Source organism: Fundulus heteroclitus, chromosome 12 (assembly GCF_011125445.2).
Source record: "Fundulus heteroclitus isolate FHET01 chromosome 12, MU-UCD_Fhet_4.1, whole genome shotgun sequence".
Taxonomy (NCBI): Eukaryota; Metazoa; Chordata; class Actinopteri; order Cyprinodontiformes; family Fundulidae; genus Fundulus; species Fundulus heteroclitus.
In genome coordinates, this window is record NC_046372.1 from 43,168,536 (window position 1) to 43,189,489 (window position 20,954).

Genomic DNA, 20,954 nt, shown 5'->3' on the forward strand with positions numbered 1-20,954 from the left:
CTTCAGAAAACACTCTACCTTGTCCTGGTCTTTGAGCGCAATGTATCCACCGCAAGCCTGAAATGAATCTGAGCTTGTATGAAGGATGTCGATAGACATTCAAAGTAAACACCCCTTTGTTTGGGTTGTGCTCCAGAGCACAGTCAGTCGCTGCTAATGGATTTCCTCCCAGGCTTAATCCATGGAGCCATTGAACTGATGTTTTCTAGAGCCGCTGCCATCTATTTTGTTCGGTCTGGACGCATTTTCGCTTTGACGCTCGGCCTCGGTGCGGAGAAGGAGTTTGAAATGCCGTTTGCGTAACGTGGTTTGTCAGACATGGCGATGGTGCTGTGCGCTGATCACATTCCTATAGGCTGCAAACGGCAGCACTGACCGCACAGCTCCATTCAGTCACTCTTTCATTACACAGAGGTTCTGAACACGAGGAAGGGCTCTATTATTCTTAATGGCAGCGCCCTCTTTGTTGATGAGATGGACTACTTCAGCTGGAGTGACTGAGCTGGCCCTCTATACCAAACATTTTTCTTAACGCTCAAGTTCCCATGGACCTGTTGGTGTTTTCGGACAGTTAGGCCTGTGAAATGAACCTGATTTGTATTTAAGTTTGGAAATTTGGCGACGTGGCTGAAGATGTACTTAACCTCTTTTAGACCAGCCCCCCTTTCTAAAGTTTTCCTCAAGATAACATGCTTCAGTCCAATCACATTTTATCCAGCAATTACAAATCCCACTTGAATAATCTTGGTCTAATCTTAGATAATCTGTGAATAACAAATTAGCAATTTTAACAAATGTGATTTTACAGTAAATAACCTAGAAAAAAGAAGAAGAAAAAAAGTAAGGTTCAGCTCCTCCCCAGTACTGGGGGCTACACTGCAAAAACTGATCTTAAAATAAGTAAAATGTTCTTAAAGTTAGTGGATTTATCCTTGATTTGAGCAGGTAATTAAAATTATTTGCCAATGGAATGAGTATTTTGACCCCTTAAAATAAGATAATTAGACATCCTACACTTGAACTAAGATGATTGAGATGAATTGTTCCTATTCTAAGTGCAATATTCTTATTCCATTGGCAAATCATCTTATTTACCTGCTCAAATCAAGGACAAATATACAAATTTTGAGAACATTTTACTTATTTCTAGTTCAGTGTTTGCAGTGTACTGGGCCTAAGAGGTTAACGTTCATTTTATAACTTCTGAAATATAACCTATGACAGTAGCACTTTATTAAGGTACTGCAACATTGTCTGCAAATGTATCCACAGTGTAGCAGTATAGATGTAAAGAGGCATTTCTAGACAGAATCCTACTTTCATCCCTAAGGACAATATTTAAACGATCTCCATCAACTGCATGGGTAAGCTGGCACCTGATGGCTAATCAATGATCATACAGCATCATTGTTCTTTTGGCACTTATTCTCCTTAAATCTTGACGTGAACTCTTCCCTTAATGTTCGGTTTCTGTGCATAGTGCTGGAGGACACCGAAAATGAGGCTCTGCTTTGAGACTTTCCATCTCCTGAGGCTAAAACATCTATTGCACAAGCATCAGATGAATAACCAGTCTTGGTCTTGTGAGGGTTTACTGCTCGGCGGAACTGCGTTTCCTTTAATCCACTCGCTCTGTGTCTGGTGTGTTTGTGTGCGTTCCAGGAAAGCTGAAGTCGACGCCATCGTGGCGAACCTAGAGAAAGCAAACCAGGTGAGTGCAGTCTCTCTGTGTACGTTTCTCTGATTGAGAAGCTTCTTCATTAAGGTAATCACTCCTGTAATCAAGCCCTGGCTTTAATTAGACGCACTCCGTCCCCGTCCTCCCCCATCACTCTGCCTCCCCTCCTCCCCTGAGTGTGTGATTAGTGAGTGTAAACTGGAGCCCCTGTTGGTGGGCGCACCACGGCAGCGCTCAGCAGAGAGCGGCAGACCTGCGAGTGCGATTGATGCCACACAGCTGAACACTGGGGTTCTTGGTTATCTCATTCCCCTGATTGCTCCCCATCCCGGTGATACTTCTTTCTTTTCTCCTCTCCCTTGCTCCCTCTCCCCCCTCTGCTGCTCTCTGCCAGCAGCTCCCAGATAAATGTTCTCGAAATGAATCATTAATTAGCAGGCTGGGTGTGACAGAGCAGGTAAACAGTTTGGGGAATAAAGTGGGCTGACTAAACAGCCCCCTCAGCAGAATAAACCCGTGGCTGCACTCGTCTGCTCTGGCCCCTCGCTCATGTTTTTTTTTTTTTTTTTTTTTTAGCCGGCTCTAAATACGCGTGCAGGGGCGCCGCCTTTGATTTATGCATGTGCGCTCGCCTTGATCATGTCATTAGCCAATTGATCTGGCAGGCGTGTAAAAACAGTGATGCCATTTCTGTACACAGAGAGCAGAAATGGCTCAGAGGGAAGTGGAGCGGCTAAAGGAGCAGCTAGCCAGTGGGCCGACCCCGACGACAGGCAGCTGCCATCCAGCAGAGGGCGCCACCTGGGTAAGAATGACGTGAAAAAAGTGAAAAAAAAAGATACGTCCATGCTGTCGACCATTTTCAGCTCAGCTAGTTTTCTTGACGGATACATGGCTCAAGGTTATTTCACTTCTTAAAGAATCAAAGGACTTCTACAGTCACATTCATCTTCCATGTGCACACGATGCGGCTTCAGATCCTTTAAAGTTTCATACTTTTTTATTTTTATCTGATTGTTGCTTCTTTCTAGTTTGAATGCAGGACTTTAAGTCATGCGGGCTATTTTCAAATTATACTGACATATTTTATTAAGACATAAGACATGCTCTGTCTTAAGTATACAGTCCTCTAATCTTTATAAAAACATTTTTCTATACTTTAAAATTGGTTTCAATTCTGGGTGTTCTGATGAGGATTTTTTTTAATAACAATCCAAGTCACTTCATTAACAAATACCAAGTCCTTCTACTTGTGTTAGGTTAATGAAAGCTATGCCATTAAAACTTAGCAGCTTTAAAACACAGTAAAAATAACTCAACTTTTCAATTGCCTTCTACTTACTCACCGGTGATGTTTAGGCAGCTGGAGTCTCCTATCCATCTTCATGACAGTGACATATATTTTGTCCTAAGCACAGTTTCTGCAAAACAACTAATATGCTCCTCTAACACTTTGTAATGAACTGACCCCGACTAAGTGAGTTGTTATCAAATAGCAAAATTTGATATTCAGTTCTAATACATTTCATTAGAAGTATTTTGCTGATGTTCAGCAATTTCTACCTTGATTTGGTGCAAACTGGAATGATGCCTTTTCATGCTGTGCTTCATCCAACCATCCAGATTCAGATCCAAATGCATTAAAAATGTTTTACCGGACGCAAAGTCCAGTAAAAGTGTCAGGTTTATGCTTCATACTCTTCTAAATCATTTATCCATCTCACACACAGCTTGTAGTGCAACATTTTAAACAGTGAAACGGCTGCTCTATCATATCAGGGAAGGAATCCTTCATTTTTAAGATTTTATAGATTTTATTTTTCCTACTATTATAATCTACTTGCTGGCCCTGAGAAGATGAACACTTTCCTCAACAGGTTAAAAGTTTTCCTAAGAGCAAGTATAAAACAGGGCTGCTCCCCGTTGCCCAGCCAAAGCCTTGAGGCCAGGGATGACTCTGCTTAGCTATGTAACTTTATGATCCTATGGCGGTGCATTCACTTGCATTTGATGTTTACTCGTTTAAGCATTAGTTCGGATGACATAATTGTTATGTAACTGACAGTGAAACATATTTTTTTAAACTTGTTTTTTTTTCTGTAATTAATCAAAATGAATGTGATAAACTCTTTGCCCTGATGAAAGGGCATCATCTAAAACCTGCATTGCTTGCTCAGTATTTCCTGACACATTTTCTGTGCTCGACATATGCACCTGCTCTTTTCAACAACTTCTGTCTTACTAGCGGCGTTTTTATGCGTAATTTGCTTTCATGCTAGGCTAACGTTAGCACATTTCTTCACTCTTTTGATATGACTCGTTGATATGCCGGCTATTTTTTCCAGTTAATAGCGTGACGACAAAACTTATAGAACAAGTTGTTTTTCCTGCTTCGTAAACTTAGCTCTCTGTTTTGAACGATCTTACGTTTACCCGCTATTGCTTCAGCTGCTCTCTGCACGCTTCTCTCACCGACCCAGGGAGCTGTCTCAGTCCAACTACAGCAAACAGAGCAAGTCAGATGACATTTAAATTTTTCTGTTCTATCAGGTAACTAAAAATTGGCCCAGGATTTTGACTTTATTCCTTGGGTGCATCCAAAGAACGCAACTTTACTTTGTGTTACTCGGCATTCGTTCATTTATTTATTTCGTTTCATTTTGTTTCCTTATAAAAAGAGAGTCAGCGCTCAGACAACACATAACAACCTTTAATGAAACCTATCCTGGACAGGTTCACCACTAACTTTGGAAAGCAGTGATTTAAATGTGTTTTTGATCTAATTTTCATTAGTAGAGATGTTGGCTTTTATCCTCTTAGTCGCTTAAGTCTGTTTCCTGTGTCCTATTACCTACCCCCACCCTCGCCCTAACAGGAAAAGAACGAGAAGAGCGACTTGTTATCGGCCCAGGTGGAGGCGGCCCTGCTGGCTAAAGACCGGGAAATCCTTCGCCTTCTTGAAAACGTTCAGCGGCTGCAGTTCACACTGCAGGAAGTTCAAGAGACTTCATCCAATCAGATGCTGGAGCTGGAGCGCCAGCTGGCATATAAGACGGAGGCTGTCGAGGTGAGACGCGTCGGAACACGCTGCACGCTGTTTTTACTTATTCAGAATAACGAGTCACCTCTTATTTTAACGTTAAATATGTTTTCTTTTTGTTTTGGCATCAGAGATTAGAGGCTAAACTGCAGTCCCAGATGGACTATGAGGAGATTAAAACTGAGCTCAGGTAAAAAAAAAAAGCAGTGCAGTCTGAATCTGTCAAGAAGTCATAAAGCTCATATAGATCCAATTGAAAACCATTCTCTCTGTCTGCAGCATCCTGAAGGTTATGAAGCTGGCTTCAACAAACGGGAACTCATCCCAGGTACCGAAGCACCAGCTCACACAGCACTTTATATATTAAAAGTCCTCCATTTACAAAATGAAATGTCTGGTTCCTTCTTAATCATCTCTTGGTGTTTGGGAAAAGAAAATAGCCACTGCAGTGCTATTGAATGCTCCATTGATCCATCACCCATTATAAGGATATCGACGGCCACTGGTATTGATAAATCAGAAATTAACGGTGTGTGTGTGTGTGTGTGTGTGTGTCTGTTCATAGGATTCTGCCAAGACTGCAGAGACTCTTTTGTTAGATAAAGAGGTCTTTCTTCCGTCTCAGAAGTACATGGGAGATAAAACCCGAATATTGCACAGTAATGGTAAGCTTCAGTTCCTGTCAGTTTCTATAACTCAAACAGCGCTGTAAAAAGTATCTGCCCTCTTACAGGTTTCTTTTCCTTTTTGCTTTTTTGTCACACTTACGTGTTTGAGAGGAACAGTTTTTTTATGTAGGACAAAGATAACCTGATTAAACAGAAGAAAAAATTAATAACAATTTGATTTATTAAGACAAAAAAGCTATACAAACCATCGTGGCCCTATGGGGAAAAGTAATTGCCCCCTAGAATATAATAGAAATAGGCTTTATTGGGTGTGTCTCCTTATGCAGCAAATGTTAGCATTTGGAATAGCAGCATTGCATGGTTTTGACCATAAATAGCCTGCTTAAGCTGGCATCACATACTTTGACTAGGCCACTTCATCCTAAATTTTGTTTACACCAGATGTAACAGGGTACAAACTTTCTAAAATTTTTATTTTTTGTCAGTCCACAGAATATTTTCCAAAATTCTTTGGCTCACCAACATATTTTTTGCCTAATGTCAGATAGAGCATTGTGTACTCTTTGCTCAGCAGTGTTTTTTGGTTTTTGCTTTGTTTTCCATTGTGGTTGTTCCTGGTTCATTTCGTGCTCTGCTAGACTGATCAGCAATGCACTCTTGGAGTAAACCCTTGAAATGGCTTTGTGACTCTTTCCAGAATATAGATACATTCCAGAACATCAATAAATATGTTTTTCATCTGCTCTTTTATTTCTTTTTGATGTGTTGCTTTTTGGGATCTTTTAGCCTACTTCATGTTGTCAGACAGGTTCTGCTTAAGTGATTGCTGTATTCCACAGGTCTGGCAGTAAACAGGCTTAGGTGTGGCTTGTGAAATTGAAAGCAAATGATGCTTAATCAATGATTTTAAGTTTAAACAATGGGGAGACTTACAGTCCCCTGGATTTCATCACCACCCCCTCCACCCCCATAGGCTTTTTACCTATTTTTTTTGCATTCCAACCTGAAACATTATCAAGCAAGAAGCATCACACCATGAAGCCTGAAGAAGTCAGGGTGGGGTTCTAAAAAATATCCAAATCTTTGATGTTCCCTGGGAGCACCATCAAACCCATCATCTTCAAAGGGAAAGCACATGGTACCACAACAACCCTGCTAAAAGAGGGCCGCCCACCAGAACTCCCAGACCGGGCCAGGAGGGCATTAATCAGAGAGGCAGCACAGGGACCAAAGGTAACCCTGAAGGAGCTGCAGAGCTCCACAGCAGAGACTGGAGGCTCTGTCCATCAAGAATCAAGAATCTTTTATTGCCACCGCGTGTTACCGTGGTGGCATTCCTTTTAGACAGACACCGGCCCAAGATGCACACAATTAATATATACAGGTAGACACAACATACACAGACATTTATTCTTTATAAATAAAAAATGAAGTCAGTCAGTTGGCTGCACTGGCCAAACACACTTCCTGAGAAGCCCAAAATAGTCTTTAGGATCTGCTAAGATTCCTACCAAGTTCTGAAAGTCAGACCTTTTTGAGCGATATGAATGACTGAACTATTTACTCAAAGCTTCTTTCACAACACATTCATGCCTGCAGTAAATTCTGTGCAGTAAACTTAAACCTTCATATAGAGAACTGTGCAATGAAGCATTCCTGCTAAGTTAGTGTGCAAACATGCGTTCACGGTAGTGTTATTGTGACGTGTAACAGTCTCAGTCTTCTCAGCAGGGGGCGATAGCCCTCACAGCTTTTGTAACGAAGCTGTTTCTGAGTCTGTTAGTTTTGGATTTGGTGTCCCTTCTCTGCATAAACTTAGTAAAAATCCTGTAAATTGCATCCCACAATTCCCTGTGCTTTCCTCACCACCTGTGCTAAATCCATCCTCTCCTGTACTGTTCAGCTACCGTACCATAGGACCGCTATAAGCCATACTCTCCATAGAGCTGGGCTTTAAGGAAGAGTGGCCAGGAAAAAGTCATTGCTTAGTGTTAAAAATAAGAAGGCATGTTTAGGTTTACCAAAAGTCACTTGGGCAACTCCCCCAGATGTATGGAGGAAGCTGCTCTGGACAGATGAGACTGAAATGAAACTTTTCTGGCACCAAGGAAAACTCTGTGTCTGGCACAAACCAACAAATCCCATCACCTCAGCGAAACCGATCTGTGGGGATGTGTTTCAATAGCAGGGACAGGGAAACTGGTCTGAGTCGAGGGAAAGATGAGTGGTACTAAATACAGGGATGTTCTAGAGCAGAACCTGTCAGTCTGCCTGTGATTTGGGATTGTGATGGAGCTTCACCTTCTAGCAGGACAATGAGCCGAGGCATACTGCTAAAGCAAAACCAGTGGAATAAGGGGAAACATTTAAATGTGTTGGAAGGGCCTAGTCAAAGTCCAAACCTCAATCCTATAGAGAATCTGAGGTTAGACTTGAAGATCGCTGTTCACAAGAGAAAACCATCCAACATGATGGAGCTGCAGCAGTGTAGCCTTGATGAATGGAAGATCCCAGTGGCCAGATGTGGTGGGATCATAGAGACGGACCCAATGCCACCTGCAGTTGGACTTACAGCAAAAGGAGGCTCAACAAAGTACTGACACTGATATTATATTTGGTCCTAATTGTTGCTTGCTTCACAACAAAAACATAAAAGGCCTGTTCTGTAAAAGAAATAGTGCAAACCGTCCAATCATCTATTTTTTTCAGGTTACGAGGCAAAAAAATATGAAAAATGCCAATGGGGGTGCCTACCAGGTCACCTGGGTAGATTTTTCCTGAATGAATGAGTTAAATCATTTGAATGCTGCTTTCTCTACTTTGTCGGGTTATCTTTGTCTGATAATCAAACAAACAGGCAAAAGCAATCGAAATCTTTCAGTTGGGAACACTTTTTAATAGCGCAGAACCTTGCGGACGTCTGAGAATTTTGACACCGTCTTCAAACCTCTCGTGTGCTAAATGTTTGCCAAGACGTGGTCAGGCTGAGCCCATTCTGTGTCTGCAGTTTGTAGAATAGATTTCTATGCATAAACCGGGCATACAAAACAAAGTCTGAGTTTCCAAGGCAAGATGGCAAGTCATTTATATTCTTGACCATCTGTTATGACAGGAGCGAGAGAACAGCAGTGTGACTGAGACTTTGTGTTTCCCTGAACAGATAATGACCACTCTGAGGACGCGGGCAGAGAGACGAGCAGGCCGCCCGGCTCCCATTCTTCTTCCTCTCAGGCAGAGAGCCGTGCCTCCCCTAGCCCAGGTCCCCCCACCTTGGACGGGTCCTCCTCCGGCCACGATCTCCCCCGTCCTTTCTCTGTGTCGCCGTGCTCTGGAGACAGAATGTCGGGAGACCACATCCTTCACAAGCAGCTCCTCTCGCCACACTTTAAAAAGGAAGGCCTCATGGCTTTCCCCACCGCCCTCTATGCAGCAAAGGTTGCCCTCATGTCGGCCTCTCAAGGGTCTGCGGGGGCTGGCAGCATTGACGCCGGCCTGCCCAGCGACCAGTCGGAAAGCGGCAGCTCCACGGCGGGAGACGAGGACCAGCTGGACACAGCGGAGATCGCCTTTCAGGTTAAAGAGCAGCTGCTGAAGCACAACATTGGCCAGCGGGTGTTTGGCCACTACGTGCTGGGCCTCTCCCAGGGCTCAGTCAGCGAAATCCTGGCAAGGCCCAAACCCTGGAGGAAGCTGACCGTGAAAGGCAAAGAGCCTTTCATAAAAATGAAACAGTTCCTCTCTGATGAACAGAACATCCTGGCTCTCAGGACCATCCAGGTCCGGCAGAGAGGTAAGTGGGAAGCATTGCAACAGAACTCTGGATAAACAGAAAGCATACAGCGCCTTGTAAAAGGTATTCATATATTTTGGTTGTTGTTTTTTTTGTTTACTATTATTTTTGGGTGAATTCACAAAAAGTTTATCCTCTAGGCACTATAACCACAGACTTCAAAGTACCTTTATGTGAGTTTGTGCGATTGAGCAACGCCAAGTAGTATGAAACTGTGAAGTGGAAAGAAAAGGGAATCATGGTTTTCACAAAAAGAAAATCTAAATCTGAAACAAATACATTTCCATTGAGCCCCCCTACACACACACACACACACACACACACACACACACACACACACACACACAGACACTGAATCAACACTTTGTGGAATCCAATCTCACTTGATTACAGCTGCTATTCTTTTGGGGTACATGAAGATAGACATTTTCGGCTCTTACAGCTCCTTAACTGGATTTCAGTCTGGCCTGTGTTTCAACCATTGTACCTCAGAAACATGGTTTGATCCGAGCCATTCCCCTCTAGCTCTCTAGCTGTGGCTCTATGTTTAGGGCTGTGGTCCTACAGGGGGAACCTCCTCCCCAGTCTCAGGTCATTTGTAGGGGTGTAAATCAGCGGCTTTAACACAATACAATGTTCTATCCATTTGTTTGGATGACGATATGATATTCGTCCATATCACGATGTCACGAGAAATGTGATCGAAATGATGCAATATGATCTGCCCATTTTGACAACCATGTATCAGTTTTCTTCCCCTTCAAAGTTAAGCACTACTTTGTGTTTAGGTGATCACTCAACATCCCTGTAACCCATTACAGTTTGTGATTGTGATGTGACGAAATGTAAAAAATAAAAAACTTAAGGGTATGAAAATCTGGAGAAGAAAATTCTACCACACGTGATCAAAGCAGCCAAAGGTGTTTCAGTGTATATATATATATATATCTTTAGTTATTAGAGAGATTTGAACCAAATCAGCAAAAAGTTTTCTAATATTAATATTGTTTTTATAGATGTGATTGTCATTTTATCTCCTGGACCTGCGTATGTGTAAACCTTCTCAATCCACTTGGACCACATCCTTGACTCTGTCACTACTTCCTCTGCCGTGTTTATAGTGTTACTTCTAAACTTTGTTTTCTCCCTAGATTTACAGCTTTTGAAAGTTGAGCTTCCCGTATGCTGCAACCTCAGACAGCACGGGCTCAAAGGCAGCCATTGATCTACCAGTCAAAAGCAAAGCCTTGGAACTGCTCTCTGATCAACCATCCCACTCACCCCTCCTCTCTCCCTCTCTCCCTCTCTCTCTCTCTCTCTCTCGTTCCGTTACCCTCTGTGGCAGGGAGCATCACTCCGCGCATCCGAACTCCTGAAACTGGGTCAGACGACGCCATTAGGAATATCTTGGAGCAGGCCAAGAAGGAGATCCAGTCACAGAGGGGTGGTAAGGATAAAGGCTACAAGCTGTAAATCACAGCTGAAAGCTAAATTGATTAGTTTTTATTCTCCACTTGACAGATTTTAGTTTCTATTTTGATCACTACTTTAATGGATCTGAGTTGGAGGGGTAAATCAAGGGCGCATCAGTGTAAGCATACGGGTTTTTCTTGTTTAGGTGATGGCAAGTCATCTCTGAACAGCTCATCTGGCAGAATCAGTAATGGAGCAGGCAGCAGCTCTGATGAAACTATAAAGAACATCCTGGAGCAGGCCAGGAGGGAGATGGAGGCTCAGCAGCAGGCCCTGATGGAGATGGAGGCGTGCGGAAGGTCCTCCACTGCCAGTTCGGGGGTTCAGGTGGAACGCCTGGGGCCCCCTGAGCGCTCCAGGGTCCTCCCTTTGCCCATCTCCATCAAACAGGAAGAAGGGGGATGTGTCGCGGTGTGCATGGCCAGCTCCATCAGCAGCCCCCAGACGCCGCTCAGTGTTCTCTCCCCAGCTGCTTTCGTTCAGAACATCATCCGCAAAGTCAAGTCAGAGATCGGCGAAGCAGGCACCTACTTTGATCAGCACTGGTCCCAGGAGCGGGGAGCTATGATACTTGGTGGCGGGGGCGGCTCCAGGCCCTTCAGTTCGGTCTCGCCGTCCTTGTCTTCCTCCTCCTCCGGGCCCCCTACCCTGCCCCGCCCCTGGCCCCGCCTGGAGAACGGCGACGGCCTGGCTAATAGCGAGGAGGTGTCAAACGCCGACGACGAGCTGGGCCTGGGCCGGCCTGTGGAGGTGAAGGTGGAGTCTGACACCTCGGTGAGCGGCGAGTCACCGGGACCAGGTCCAGGGCGCCTTTCCTACTACCCAGCGTACATTCCACGCGCCCTGAAGCCCACCGTGCCCCCCCTGACGCCAGAGCAGTATGAGATGTACATGTATCGAGAAGTGGACACCATCGAGCTGACCAGGCAGGTGAAGGAGAAGCTGGCAAAGAACGGCATCTGTCAGAGGATCTTTGGAGAAAAGGTGAGAAGTTGCTCAGCAAATCCTGAAATAAAGTCCTTTCAGTTAGAATCAGCTGATCAATCTCAGGCGTTATGATACATAATGCATTTATCAAAACTGTGTTAGTCTATGATGCTAATAACTTGACATTAAAGGGATAACTTGTGATTTTCTTTTCTTAGGTGAAGTTAGGTTAAAAGTTAATAGCTTGTCAGTCAACCACCCCCATTAAAATTGCTGAAAAAAGTGTAGACATAGTAGACATAAATTACAAAATGAAAGTCATTTTCACATTTGTTCTCTCATGAAATGTGTCTCTTTAAATTCTTCATCATTCCCATTCCATTTTGGGGTTTATGTGACTCTTTGACTCATATTTTGTTAATGGCGAGGGATGCGATGTGACTTCATTCACGACTCTAATTGGTTCCTTAAACATTCTCCTCGTAGCCAATCAGCACATTTCCGTGTGTCTTTCTTCGTCCAATCAGATCATTTGTGATGTGTCAAAGTCACACCCCTGGCAGTCAAGATGCTTAGTTGCAAATATCACTTAAACATACGTATACAAAAAAAAAGAGTCAGACAACAACAGGACAGGAGAAAAATGGTGACAGCAAAAGCAAATTTAGTGATTTATCTATAAAATTAGATAATGAAGATTCTCCTAAGGGGAAAAGAGGCAGATAAAGCAATTTAGACCAGACTCACCAGAGTTAGAAATTCAGCAGCAGGCTAGTGACTCTGGACTAAGTTATACTTAAGTCGAGTTTAATGTTATGTTGTTATACTCTAGTGCACACACACCCAGATAACCACCGGTTATAAGTCGTTAATATCTTGCTGCTGTGAACAACTCTCGCCGTTTTCATTTGGTCTAAGCCCCAAATTAGTGTGGAGCTTCAAGGTGAGCACTAGTCAGAGGCGGCCACACCAGAGCAAACCTTTAACGTCATAAAACAACTCTGACATCAGCACCAGCATGGTGGTTTATGCAGACACTGTTTCATGGACCTTTAAGTCACTGTCACGTTGGGATTTATTCACACACCAGCCGATGACTATTTACAGGGAAAAGGAGGCTAAGAGGGAAACATGTAGAGAGTTTCTGCTTGATTCTGTTTTAAAAGTGGTACAAGAAGCATAAACAGTTCATTGGTTTACGTAAATCACATTTAATGGATTCAACACTGGCCTACTTTTCTGTCACACGGTTGCTCTGACCAGAAACACGTCCTGTCGTTTGTTCTTGGTGTGTTTCACACCGGGGATCATTGGTGGCTCACCACCTCTGACCACATCCTCCGCGTAAGCAGCCTTTGACTTTTGTGTAAATAACCACCCAATGCAAACCGTTATGGAGTTCACAAAGTGAGGTTGATAAACTGCTATGATCTGCTTGAGTTTGGAGCTGACTTAAAAGACGGTAAAGTCTGCTGTTGGCCCCTCCCAGACTTGCAATTAGTTTTATCCTCCAGCACCATCTTATCTGGATTAATACTAAATGAAGACGCCTAAGGAGTTATCTAAGGCAGGTAAGGTGTTGACTGCTTATAACCTTTTAATTGAACCTTAATTCAAAAATCCTTAACTATTCCTTTAACATCTTTCTTTTTCATGTTCACCGTGGCCTGATTTTAACCTCTATAGTTGTAAATGATGTCAGACTGCTTGAACCAAATGAAAACACAAGCCTTGACTCACGAATTAAAAAAGATATGCTTTTCCACTGCAAATTGTTTTTTGGCTATGTAGCACTAGGAATCGCTGCACAACCAGACAGGACATGTTAAAAAAAATAAAAGGGGAAAAATGTTTCATTTCTGCAGTGGATCAAATAAAATTTATATTGCAGTTGAAGAATGTGTCATTCTTCATTCTCCAAGTTTCACCTACAAGTAAGTGGTGTTCAAATAGACCAATACATCACTGTCAGTGTTGGGAAATATCGTAGCTATTAGTAATGTTCCGTATAGGCTTGAACAGCTCTATAATCTTGTATACCGAGGTTTTAAGAACAAGGAGAAATCAGTCTTGGGTTATTCAAATCACATATGCTTTGCTCTACAAATGACTCCTTAATCATGGGAGTTATGATGATTTCAAAATGAACCATCCGTGGTACTCTGTCTCCCTCTAGTGGTACTTTACTAAAAGTTGCCCATTTCTTGTCTTTAAAGAGCACCAAGCTTCATTCAGCTATTAAAATGTACCCATCAGTCTGCCAATAATCACAACAGCCTTATTTTTCCAGTGATATGCTCAGACTTTAGATCAGCAGGTCAAATAGTAATCCTTGTCTTTTTTTCTCTTCAATAAATATATCAAAACTGAGAACTTCCACCATAACCAGCATCATTAGCATTTGCTGCAATTCTCTAGGCAGGCGTTAGCCAGCACCATGCACTATACAACACACTATTTTGAGTGTGATAAAAACGAGTTCAGAACATATAATTTGATGCATAAAGAGGAATAACTTTGAAATGTGTTCATGTTTTCTTTTTCGTGTTTTCCGTTATATAAAAAAGTAGAATCAGCAGGTCGGACCTTAAAGAAAAGCCTAATCGCTGCATCTCCAGTTGCACTGATCAAACAGTCGGTCTTTGCTGTTTCATTGTTAGACTTGTTAGACATACTCTTCATGTTTGTGTTGAACAGGTGCTGGGCCTTTCTCAAGGCAGCGTCAGTGACATGCTGTCACGTCCCAAACCCTGGAGCAAGCTGACCCAGAAAGGCAGGGAACCCTTTATCCGCATGCAGCTCTGGTTACTGGATCAGCTCGGCCAAAGCCTCAACCAACCATCGAACCAGGGCCATACTCAGGGTGAGGACGCACGCACGTGTTCACTCCTATAGAAACCAAAACACAACTATCAGAACCTCTAATGCGTGGCCCGAATAAAGCTTTTTGGTATTACCACGCTGCTGCCTTGCAGAGGGACGAAATACTAATGTTACCCCGTGAAATGTTCTTAACTGCAGATAAAAGTCCGGTAACAGCCCAGTCCTCTCCCTCGCCGCCTCCTAGTCCAGCAGAGAGCCACCCGAGTCCACTGGTCGAGTCCGTCAGTCTCTCGCTAGAGAGCAGCAAAGAGAACCAGCAGCCCGAAAGCCTTGGATTGGGGTTGCCCGGCCACCCAGAAGGTGGGAAATCCACCTCCAGTCTCATGGGCCTGCATCAGCCTACAACCCCGTTAGGAATCCAGGAGCTGGTGGCCATGTCCCCAGAGCTCGACACATACGCCATCACCAAGAAGGTCAAGGAGGTGCTAACAGACAACAACCTTGGTGGGTGTGACTTTCATGCCGTGGGGGTCAAACTGACTTGTGCTGTGGGGGTGGGCGCCGTTCTAATGCGACACTTGCTGCTTGTTTTTGACAGGCCAGCGTCTTTTTGGGGAAACCATCCTGGGTCTGACTCAAGGATCGGTGTCCGACCTGCTCTCCAGGCCCAAGCCGTGGCACAAGCTCAGCCTTAAAGGCCGGGAGCCTTTTGTCCGCATGCAGCTCTGGCTCAATGATCCCCACAACGTGGATAAGCTGAGAGTCATGAAGAAGATGGAGAAAAAAGGTGGGGACGGGTGACCCACGCGCGGTTCTGACTCTGGGCGCTGCTGGCGTAGCCTAATCTGGGTGGATATCTGTGTTTGCTCTTTAGCTTATCTGAAGAGGCGGTACGGGCTGCTGAGCACCGGCTCCGACAGTGACTCGCCCAGCACTCGCTCCGAGTGCGTGAGCCCCGCCCTGGCCTCGCTGGACCTGTGTCCCTTCAGCCAGGCGAAGAAGCCTCGGGTGGTGCTGGGAGCCGAGGAGAAGGAAGCCCTGAGGAAGGCCTACCTGCAGGAGCCCTACCCCTCCCAGAACACCATCGAGATGCTGGCATCGCAGCTCCGCCTCAAAACCAACACGGTCATCAACTGGTTCCACAACTACAGGTGCGTCCCGTGCCCATTGTGTGAAACCGACAATGGCCGCATTTACCCTGGTGCATTTCTGACGTGTCATTTGAATAGTGTACATACTGCAGCTTTCAGAAGTGTTCACACCTTTTGAGCTTTTTGCGTTGTGTGACCGCCACACCTCAAACCTCCAGGGGCGGTTCTAGACAGGGGCCAACAGGGGCCAGGGCCCCTGTAGAACTGTTCCTGGCCCCTGTTATGGCCCCTGTACTAAAAACATGATATTAAATTTGTTAGGATGATAAAAGCTGACAAAGATACTGTGACTGACTGGTCATTTGGATCAGTTGTATTTTTTACGTTTATGGTTTTACCCAATAATAAAATAACAAAATAATTAAAAAATAAATATGAAAAAAATAACAATAATTTAAAAATGTAGCTGTTTCACGTTAAGCTCCCGCTGTATTGAGAAAAGACCAGGGGTCTGCAACCTGCAGTTCCAGAGCCACAATTGGCTCTTTGGCTTACTTAATATATTAAACGATGAAATGTTGACCTATTTAGGCTTTTTTTCCCCCAATCTTTTGTTCTGTGCCCCTGTGAAAATACACTGGCCCCACCCTGGCCCCCCTGCTAAGTTTGGTCTAGAACCGCCACTGCAAACCTCAGCGGATTTTATCTGGATTTAGCGTGATAGACCAAACACGAAAATAGTGCAGATTTGTGAGAAAGATGGTGCATAGTTCAACTTTTCTTTTTTTAGATAAATAAAAGTCTGAACTGTCCGCTGTCCATTTGGATTGTGCTTTTAGTAAATATCTTGTAGAACCACCTGTGACTGGCATTACTGCTGCAATTCTTTCAGGATTTGTTTCTCCTAAGAGACAGAAATGTTTGCATTCTACCTCACAGATTAGCTCAAGTTCAGCTGAAATCGACGCAGAACATCTGTGAATAAAAGTTTTCACATCATGCCTCAGCTTCCCAATCTGATTTAGGTCTGGACTTTGACTGGGCCATTCTAACACATGAATGCACTTAGCTCTGGTTTAGAGTTGCTGTCCTGCTGAAAAGGTTTTCTAGCACTGTGTAAAGATCAGCTACTCTCTGGTTCTCTGGTAGAAATGTGACAAACTGTAAAAAAAAAAAAAAATGTAAGGGGGCTACAGATATTCTTGCAAGGCGCTGTGAACTTCTCCATTTCTGTCTTTCCTTAAAGAGGCTTTCTAACCCAAACATTTGTGTGCAGGTCCAGGATGAGGCGTGAGGTGCTGATGGGGGGTCTAGCAGATAACGACACAGACGCCGACCCCAACAGCTACTCCCCCTCGGCAACACGGAGCCCCAACTCTGACGGCGAGGACAGGAGGCTGCTGCCGCCCTCAGGACCAATCCATTCCAGCCTTCCTCTCAGCACTAACGCTGCACTGCCTCGTGTTAAACAGGAGGCCACGTACAGGGAAGAGGATGGCGTGGAGCGCAGCGAAAGCTCCCAGAAAGCAGCGCAATGTTTTCCCACAGCTGGACCGTTGTCCCCTTTGAAAAGCGAGCATGAAGACTCCGTCTCTGGCTGCCGGGAGCCCCACCCGGCCGGCCAGAGCCTGACGCAGGAGGAGGGCGCCAGCAACCAGATTCAGGGACTCCACCCGGGCACGGCCTCCGCGGACGGGCCTCAGCTAGCCAACAAGTCCAGGTATGAGGGAGAGGAACCCGGGAAGTCCCCCGTCGACCCAGTCAGCTTCAAGGCTTCGTCGGAGCCCTGCCGCAGCAGCCTGGAGGTCTCTCTGAACTCCCCGTCTGCCGCGTCGTCGCCGGGCCTCATGATGTCAGTCTCTCCCGTTCCCTCCTCCTCGGCGCCCATATCGCCCTCGCTGCCCAATCAGGCGACGAGCACCAACCACAGCATGGATGCCAACCCGCCGCCCCCGTTCCAAAGCCCCAAACTCAACAGAAGCTCTCAGAGACGCAATGAGAAAATGGCCAACCTCAATAACATCATCCACAGGCTAGAGAGGGCGGCCAATCGGGAAGAAACGCTGGAATGGGAGTTTTGAGGCCTCCTTTTGCCGCGTCTCGTCCAGAGGACTGTTGCTGCACACAGGGAGGTTGGACGGAAAGCTTCCTGCAGACCTGAGCGGAGCCTGGCTCCCCGAGGCCTGTCGTCTTGGACTGGAAACGGGAACGCAGAGGGAAAAATGAAACTACATTTCCTACAATAATTTAAGAGTTAAAAAAAACTTTATAAAAGTGTATTTGTTTTTTTTGTTTGTTTTTTCTTTTTTTTTCTTTTGATAATGCATACTACTTTCAAATGTATGTGACAGCGCTAGCTGTTCTTTTACCTTATCGGACTTGACATGAAGACTTTTTCAGCTATGGTGTCATTTAATGTGCACTGAAGTTCTGAAGATTGCCACAGGGTGAGATTAAAAAAAAGACCTCTGTCTTAAGCCATTAAAAGCACTATAACTATTTGAAAAAAAAAAAAAAAAGACACTGACCAAATTTGCTACTTTTTGAATAGCAGTTTTTCAAATTTTGTCTGTCAGACTGGACAGTTTAAGTCGAGTAACATGGGTTCCAATTACTGACTGAGGGATAGTCCTTTTAAGACTCTAAATATACAACATCTTGTATGTACTTAGTTTCTTGGTGATATGTTTTGAAATCTTTGTAACTCACACGTATAAAATGTGGTTGTACATGTTGTAGAATTGTCTGCAATAGCCTTCTCTAAATCTGATGTAGCATGGTACTCACCTGACCCTGTTATCCTCTGTAGTTAGTCACCTGTGATTATACTTGAGCTGAAACGAACAAAAAAAGAGGTTCAGCGACAAAAAGTTGCAACGCCTGCAAAAAAGGAAAAAAGTTCACGTTAAGCAAAGGAATACTATAAGTGTTTTCTTTTCTTTTCTTTATTTTAAATGATACTTGAGGTTTACAGCTTAGGGCCCTCGTGCTTTTTTGGTAGAAAATGGAAGCTTCAGTTCACCTGAGCCCAGTTTACACAGTTTCTTTCAGACTTACCTCTTCGACCCTCTTAGGCACTGGTTCTCAGGCTGGATTGGGCCAAGACGCACGACACTTGGTTTACCTCACATTAGGTTCACACACGTCATGCTATGATCGTGCTTTCCATAAACACAAACAACAATCACGAGTGGAGTCAGCAGAGGAGGAGTGCTCTGGGTCGGCTCTGAGTCGGTTCGCCCCGCCACTCATTTGTCCGTGCAGCTAGCAGGTAGGGGCTGCTTGCTGGGTGTCAATATATGCCAGAGTTTTTATAAAAGCTGTGGTTTCCCAACCAGCCTCACACCATCCCTATAGTTCTTTTATTAAGATGGCAGAAAGAGTGTCAGAGTGATAACAGTGTTCCTCCGGCTCAACGCAGCAGGACTGCCTGGTCAGCTGGCTGAAACAAGGCACCTACGTTTTGCTCATACTTATGCAAAGAAGCATTTCCAGTCAAAGAAATAGAAAACACAAAGGTTCATGGCATGGAAACTAATACAGCGCCACCTGTCATTCTTATTAAGGTATTGCTGTTTTAAAAATCCCCTTTTCTAAATAATTTGTATAATGTAAAACATTTCATTTGACATCGGTCTAGGCCCATGCCTAGAAGTAAAGTGTGTTCATCAATAACGAGCAGAGATATAAAAAAAAAAAAATCTGAAAAATGCTCAAATCTTGTATAATTGTGCATTTAAGCTAAAAACTTTCCATACCCCTGGGCAGATTTAGATTTAGATGTTTTTAGTGTGAACCAAGAGGTACTATTTATATTTTAACAAAAATAAATAAATCAATAAATGGAATGTCAAATATTATTCATAGTAGGGCTGGACAATAATTCAATGATGATATATATCGATCGATAGATGTGTGGGTCAATAGGAAAAAAAGGGGGTCAATAAAAAGTTCATTAGAAGAACAGTTTTCCTTCCTTATAGTCATTAGATCCTCCCAACAGATTACAAACGCAGACCAAGGTACGCTCGATGGCCAAGCTTCAAAGAGGTCAGAGAGCACGGGTTGTTTTTTGTTCTTTTTTTAAGACCTACAGTATTGGTAAAAAGTTGGTTAAATAAAGGGTTGTGTTTAAATCCAGTGTTTATTTAAAAATAGGTCATTAGGCAACAGCACAAAAGGGCCAGAGCTGCACCTAAAATATATTTTTGAATGTTATGATAATTATCAATATAGATCAGTCTGATTTCTATTTTATCAATATGCTTTTAGGTCCAGCCCTAATTCATGGCCTTCTCAATAACCAGTGGATGTCATGACTTTCTCGGGATTACATCGACGAAACCCATTTTACAGCTGCTGACCAGCTTTTTGCGTGTTTATCTTTGGTGACGAGTGAGGCGCCCCGAGTCTTTGAGGTTCGAAGGCCTCCCAGCCATCATCCTAATCTTTTGCTCCCGCTACAGATTTTAAATTAGATGCAAGTGAGAACTCTGGCTGGTCCACTACAAAACAATATCACTTTCACTTGGGACAAACATGGCGTTCAAATTAAAAGATGAAAGTCAAATCCATTTCTGCCAGCGGTATGAACATGTTTGGATTTAACCGCGTGTTGTTTTCAGACACCTTTAAACCCCGTTTCCATTTCTTTGGGTTCTGATCACCATTTGGGTCAACTGGCTTGGGAAATATGTCAGATATTGACCCCATTTCAAACTACTACTAACTCCTGCTAGTACATATTGTGTATTTACCCACATATACTGGCTGTAAGTATGAGTGAAGTGTAGAGAAGCCTTACAAAATTAATAAACTGCTGGTTCTCAAAATTACCCCAGGGCAGGCACAGATGAATGTCAGAACGACGGGTCCCTGCTGCAGATGTGACGACCAAAACGGTGACGGGGCGAACTGAGCGCTGCCCTCTGCATGGTGACTCAGACGAGAGTCCACTCCTCAGAGAACCGACATGGAGCAGGGCGTGTGGTAGTTTTCTCTTTGTGTACAGATGCTCCTCACGGGTAACCCCTGGCTAAGTTCACATTCTCAGAACGGGTCTTTTACAGCTGTTAGGCTAAACACCACTTTACTGGAACAGCCGCCGAGCACTGAGACGTGGTTTATCTGGGTATTCGCTGGCACCGACGAGATGTGCATCGATCTACTTTGGGACTAAAGCTCAGTATATCTGAAAGCATGATGCTTGTCATCAACCTGAAACCCCTTCAGTCTGTAAGTACAGTATATTAAAGAGCCCCCACCTCATATTATCTTTGACCACTTGTGTATCGTGTCTGTAGCTGTTTCTTTGTCATGCTTGCAGGATGTTCTTTATGTATTTTGCCTCTATTTTATACTCTGAACACTTACCTAGCTATCCAATACCTCCTGTATGAAGTACTTACAGCACTTAGATTTTTTGACAATTGTGAGAACTCCGAGAAATTTTTCAAATATGAACATTATCCTTACTTAGCATCCACAAGTCTTTGCCTTTTGC

At 44.0% G+C, this 20,954-nt stretch overlaps 1 protein-coding gene across 4 annotated transcripts in view; it reads left to right on the forward strand.

Moving 5' to 3' along the window:
• Nucleotides 1-19,152, forward strand: part of cux2b (cut-like homeobox 2b) — a 141,815-nt gene extending 122,663 nt beyond the window's left edge. For all 4 annotated transcript variants that reach the window (XM_036144640.1, XM_036144639.1, XM_012882900.3 and 1 more), the window contains 14 exons: nt 1,663-1,711; nt 2,379-2,483; nt 4,554-4,745; nt 4,850-4,908; nt 4,998-5,046; nt 5,284-5,383; nt 8,508-9,137; nt 10,483-10,584; nt 10,756-11,594; nt 14,235-14,400; nt 14,559-14,864; nt 14,959-15,147; nt 15,235-15,511; nt 16,728-19,152. In XM_036144640.1, coding sequence (XP_036000533.1) covers nt 1,663-1,711; nt 2,379-2,483; nt 4,554-4,745; nt 4,850-4,908; nt 4,998-5,046; nt 5,284-5,383; nt 8,508-9,137; nt 10,483-10,584; nt 10,756-11,594; nt 14,235-14,400; nt 14,559-14,864; nt 14,959-15,147; nt 15,235-15,511; nt 16,728-17,532 — 3,868 coding nt within the window. In that variant the 3' untranslated portion in view covers nt 17,533-19,152. The remainder of the gene's footprint in view (nt 1-1,662; nt 1,712-2,378; nt 2,484-4,553; nt 4,746-4,849; nt 4,909-4,997; nt 5,047-5,283; nt 5,384-8,507; nt 9,138-10,482; nt 10,585-10,755; nt 11,595-14,234; nt 14,401-14,558; nt 14,865-14,958; nt 15,148-15,234; nt 15,512-16,727) is intronic.
• The last annotated feature ends 1,802 nt before the right edge of the window (nt 19,153-20,954 follow it).